At 39.8% G+C, this 4,257-nt stretch overlaps 1 protein-coding gene across 1 annotated transcript in view; it reads left to right on the top strand.

Moving 5' to 3' along the window:
• Positions 1-1,547: 1,547 nt before the first annotated feature.
• Positions 1,548-4,257, top strand: part of Cnga1 (cyclic nucleotide gated channel alpha 1) — a 16,893-nt gene continuing 14,183 nt past the window's right edge. Inside the window, exons 1-3 of the mRNA XM_004645664.3 lie at positions 1,548-1,664; positions 3,005-3,121; positions 4,051-4,113. Coding sequence (XP_004645721.1) covers positions 1,558-1,664; positions 3,005-3,121; positions 4,051-4,113 — 287 coding nt within the window. The 5' untranslated portion in view covers positions 1,548-1,557. The remainder of the gene's footprint in view (positions 1,665-3,004; positions 3,122-4,050; positions 4,114-4,257) is intronic.

Raw genomic sequence — 4,257 nt, 5'->3', positions numbered from 1 at the left:
TGATTAGACTTACTTCTGGTTCCTACCTGATCAATACTTCTAGGACCTCCAGCCTTACCACTTGAAAAAGTCTTCCCCAGACTTTCCAGGCAACTTAAGGCATGGCTCATGTCTTAGTTACTCTTCTCTCATTGCTGGGACAAATACCTGACACCCAAAATGAAGGAAGGAAAGGTTTATTTAGCTCATGTTACTGGAGGTTTCAGTCCATACTCAACTGGGTCCAAGGCAGAGCAGCACAAGCAGAAAGCAACCTTTCATGGTGGAAACAAAGAGCAAGAGCGCCAGGGAGAAGTAGCAGCAGCTCCAGCAGGTAGCTTCTCTTCCCTCCTTACATTATAATGCAAATTCCCTGCCCCAGGGCAGGTGCAGCATCCACACCCACAATAATCAATCACAAACTCCAGAAGCTGCCCCAAGACTGCATGAGGCTTTGGGGGAACACCTAGACACAAACCATAGCAGCTCATATGTGCAAATTTTTGTGGAGATGTTTATTCCTTTGAGTTTCAGCTCTTTTAACAATAGGAATCACTCTCCAGAGCCAGCTGATCAAGGGAAGCAGGGAACTAAAGAAAGAACATTCTGTACTTTATAGTCAAGATCAGGGCTGGGCAGATAGCTCCACAGTCTAAGCACCTGCCTGGAAAGCACGAGGACCTGGGTTCGATTCCTGGTACTGCACGCTGTGCCGGCCACTGATTACTGGCGCATGCCTGTAATCTCAGCATTGGGGAGACTGAGAAAGGAGGATCACTATGAGTCCCTGTAGTGAGACCCTGTACCAAATACGTACATACATACATATGTAATTTAAAAATTAGTTTACGGCCAGGACCATTAGGACAGCAACCTCCTTATTACTGGCATTCTCAGGGTGGGTGCATCAGATGAGAGAGAAGGTCCTTTACGCGGAGCATGGACAGAGATTACCCATGAGGGAAGCTGATTTGGGTGAAGGCAATGTAATAGACAGCAATGACTTGAAAATGTCACGTGCAAGCAGCATGCAGAAAATGAATTAAGATTTGGTCCTGCCTGCTCTAACTGCTCTCAGGAAATGGCATACTCTGTTATAGTTTAGGAAATGTTTTTGCAACATATGAGTTGGATTGTATCATCACTAAAATTTAAGGGACCTGATGAACTGCCTCCCTTTCCTTGAATGACTGTAGGAATTAACAGCTGATGACACACAGTTTGATATTTTATAGAGCTACTTGATACTGATACCTGTTTGGTGTTACTATGTTGGCAACCCGAGAGTTTTATTCTATATCTATACTTCCAGTATGTTTCAAATGTGGGATAAAAACAAACAAACTCCATGCCTCTGGTATACTTTTGAATGAAAATATACTTACATCTCATCAGTGTAAATTAAGGGATAGACCATATTTGTATATTTTTAAAGAATGATAGCTATGTAAAACTGGAAATGAATATTATTACAGCCCTAGAGAAGTGATAAAGTGAAACTTTTGGCTATATGTAGGAATATACAACAATAGTTTTCTCATTAGTAAGATTTTACTCTCCTCAGATACTAAACTAACCATGAAGACAAGTGTTATCAATACACGACACTCCTTCATACATATTCCCAATGTGGTTGCACCAGATATTGTAAAGGAAATAAGAAGGATGGAAAATGGAGCATGCAGGTAACTCTATGTATTTTCTCATGCATTTTAAATACTAGATACAATTCTTTCATCTAGTTAGATTTAATTTCAATTTAACTATAATTTGTAACTTTGAACTTTATATTTATTGAATTTATTTATACTTTGAAGCAGGGTAATTTGTCTAACAAAAATTATTATTGTGGTCTTATTTTTTGAAAGCACCTATGCCAAATACTTCTTTAGTTATAGATAGAGACTTTCCTCATGGGACATTTCAAATCGATCATCTATCTATCTATCTATCTATCTATCTATCTATCTATCTATCTATCTGAAAAATATATAGAGTATGAAATGCTTATAACAAGATTTAAAGGTATAAATGCTTACCCTATAAATTAATACCAAAGGTGTGGTCATGTGCTTGGAATTACTTTCTTTTTTAAAAAATTTTACTTTTTTCTGTATTTTAGGGAAGGGTCTACAGGATGTTCAGGGTCTCACTACTAGATCAGACTCAGTGATTCTCCTGTTTACAGCTTCCCAAATGCTGGGATTATAGGCGCGTGCCACCACAACCAGTCTCAATCGCCCTCTCAGGGCGCCCCGGGGGCAGAGCTGACAAGCAGGCCTGGGAATCCAACCCAGACCCCTGCACCTGCTTGCAGGCATGGAATTACTTTTAGTGGAAGGAAATGTTAGGGAATGAGAGTTCATCCAGCTGTGTAATATAACAGGAAACCCAAATATTGCAATTTTTATTTGAAAAATTATAACATCTCCCAAAGTATTAAACAGTGGGAATGTAGACTATCTAGAAAATAATTACTTAGTTAATTTAAAATACATTTTACTGTATTGTGCATATGATCGATAGACTGTTACATAACCTGGGTCATTCTTTCCTCTTTCTAATTAAAAAATGTATATGAATCTGGAGACATAATTCCATGATACAGAGATCGCCTAGCATATGCAAAGTCTTTAGTTCAGTCTCTACCACAGCAAAGGAGAAAAATGTTATGTGTTAATTTGAGAGGAAAGGAAAGAGATGAGGCAAGCATTCCCCTTTAATGAGAAATGTTGTAGCTCCACTAAGGTTAAAACATTAATTAGGGCCGGCCAAATAGGTGCAGAGGCCTGGGATGGATCCCCAAGCCCACAGTACCTCCCCCCACCCCCACCCCCACACGCTGAGATGGCAATTGAGACTGGGCGCTGTGGCACACACCTGTAATCCCAGCTCTAGGAAGGCTGTAAACAGGCAGATCACTATGAGTCTGATCAAGTAGTGAGACCCTGAACACCCTGTAGACCCTTGCCTAAAATATATATAAAAAAAAATCAAATTCATTTTTGCTTCCTATTGAATGCAGCTCCTTTTCTGACAATGACAGCAGTGCCTCTATGTCTGAAGACTCGGAGAATGAGAATTCTCATGTAAGGGCTTCCTTTAGAAACAACTCACACAGAAGGGGAGGACCATCACAGAGGTGAGCAGTGAGATCTAGCCCTTGGAATGTGTTTTGAAACTATTATTGGGAGGAAAGGTCTTATATTTCTTCCACAGAATGGGCTTGGTGAACATCCCTGCCACCCAGAGACTGTAGAACGTCTTGAGTCCTTAGCTTCCTAGCTTGAAAATTTCTCACTGCCTGGCCGTACTTGATGGCCATGGAGCTAGTCACAAACATGCTTGATTACTTGCATGAGGTTCATGTCTGGATTTTAAGAAGTTTCATGCTCCGATGTTTTCTGATTTCCTGCTTTTTCTGTAATCCCTCTTTCAGGGTCTTGAAACAACTGTGTGTGAGGTTTGGCTGTCATTCTCTAAATTGTTCTATCCCATATGACCCTACTTCCAGAAAACAGAACAGTGGAGGGGAGTGAGTAGCTAGAAAAGAAAAGCTAACATCCTTAGTAGGCAGTAGAGCAGTCATGTTCTAGTATGGGATTCTGAGGTGTGGACCAGGGTTCCTATTCTGTGGAATTTACAGATTTACTTTTTATTGGCTCTATCTCTCTCTTTCTCTTCTTTTCACTGACTGCTTTCAGATTTCCCATGGTTTTTATTTCTTTCCTCCTCTTTCTATTCTTTCCTTCTCTGCTTCTTTTTTTTCCTGACAGTGTTAGGTTTTATTGGGAGTTAGTGGCATCCAACTTGATTTACTCAAGACCAAGCACGATGCTTACTCTTGGTGTGAACCTTGACCAATAGGCATTTATTAATCACTGTGGTTCAGAGCACTGGTATTCAACAAGTCATACTTCATGGAGGTCTGTGGTTTCATAATCATCTAGGCAATCTTTTGTAGTGAAGTGAGTAGAAAATTTTTTAAAAATTGTTTAAAACCATTTGCGTGACATGGACAATATACAGATGGTGAGCTTTATAATTTCATTGTATATTTTTTATTCCCAGGGAGCAATACCTACCTGGTGCCCTGGCACTTTTCAACATTAACAATAGCAGCAATAGGGACCAGTAAGTACATTTTCAATATTTTCTATTCTTTCATCAAGTAGCAGCAAACCTATTTCTTCCAATAAAGGTCAATGACTCACCAGTGTAATGATACTCCACGAGCTTTCCATGGGCTATGTTTTCTCATCTGCTTATGAAGAACTC

The sequence above is a fragment of the Octodon degus genome, unplaced genomic scaffold, assembly GCF_000260255.1.
Source record: "Octodon degus isolate 3935 unplaced genomic scaffold, OctDeg1.0 scaffold00235, whole genome shotgun sequence".
Taxonomy (NCBI): Eukaryota; Metazoa; Chordata; class Mammalia; order Rodentia; family Octodontidae; genus Octodon; species Octodon degus.
Note: the sequence above shows the minus strand (reverse complement) of the source record. Positions and strands in the feature narration are given on the sequence as shown.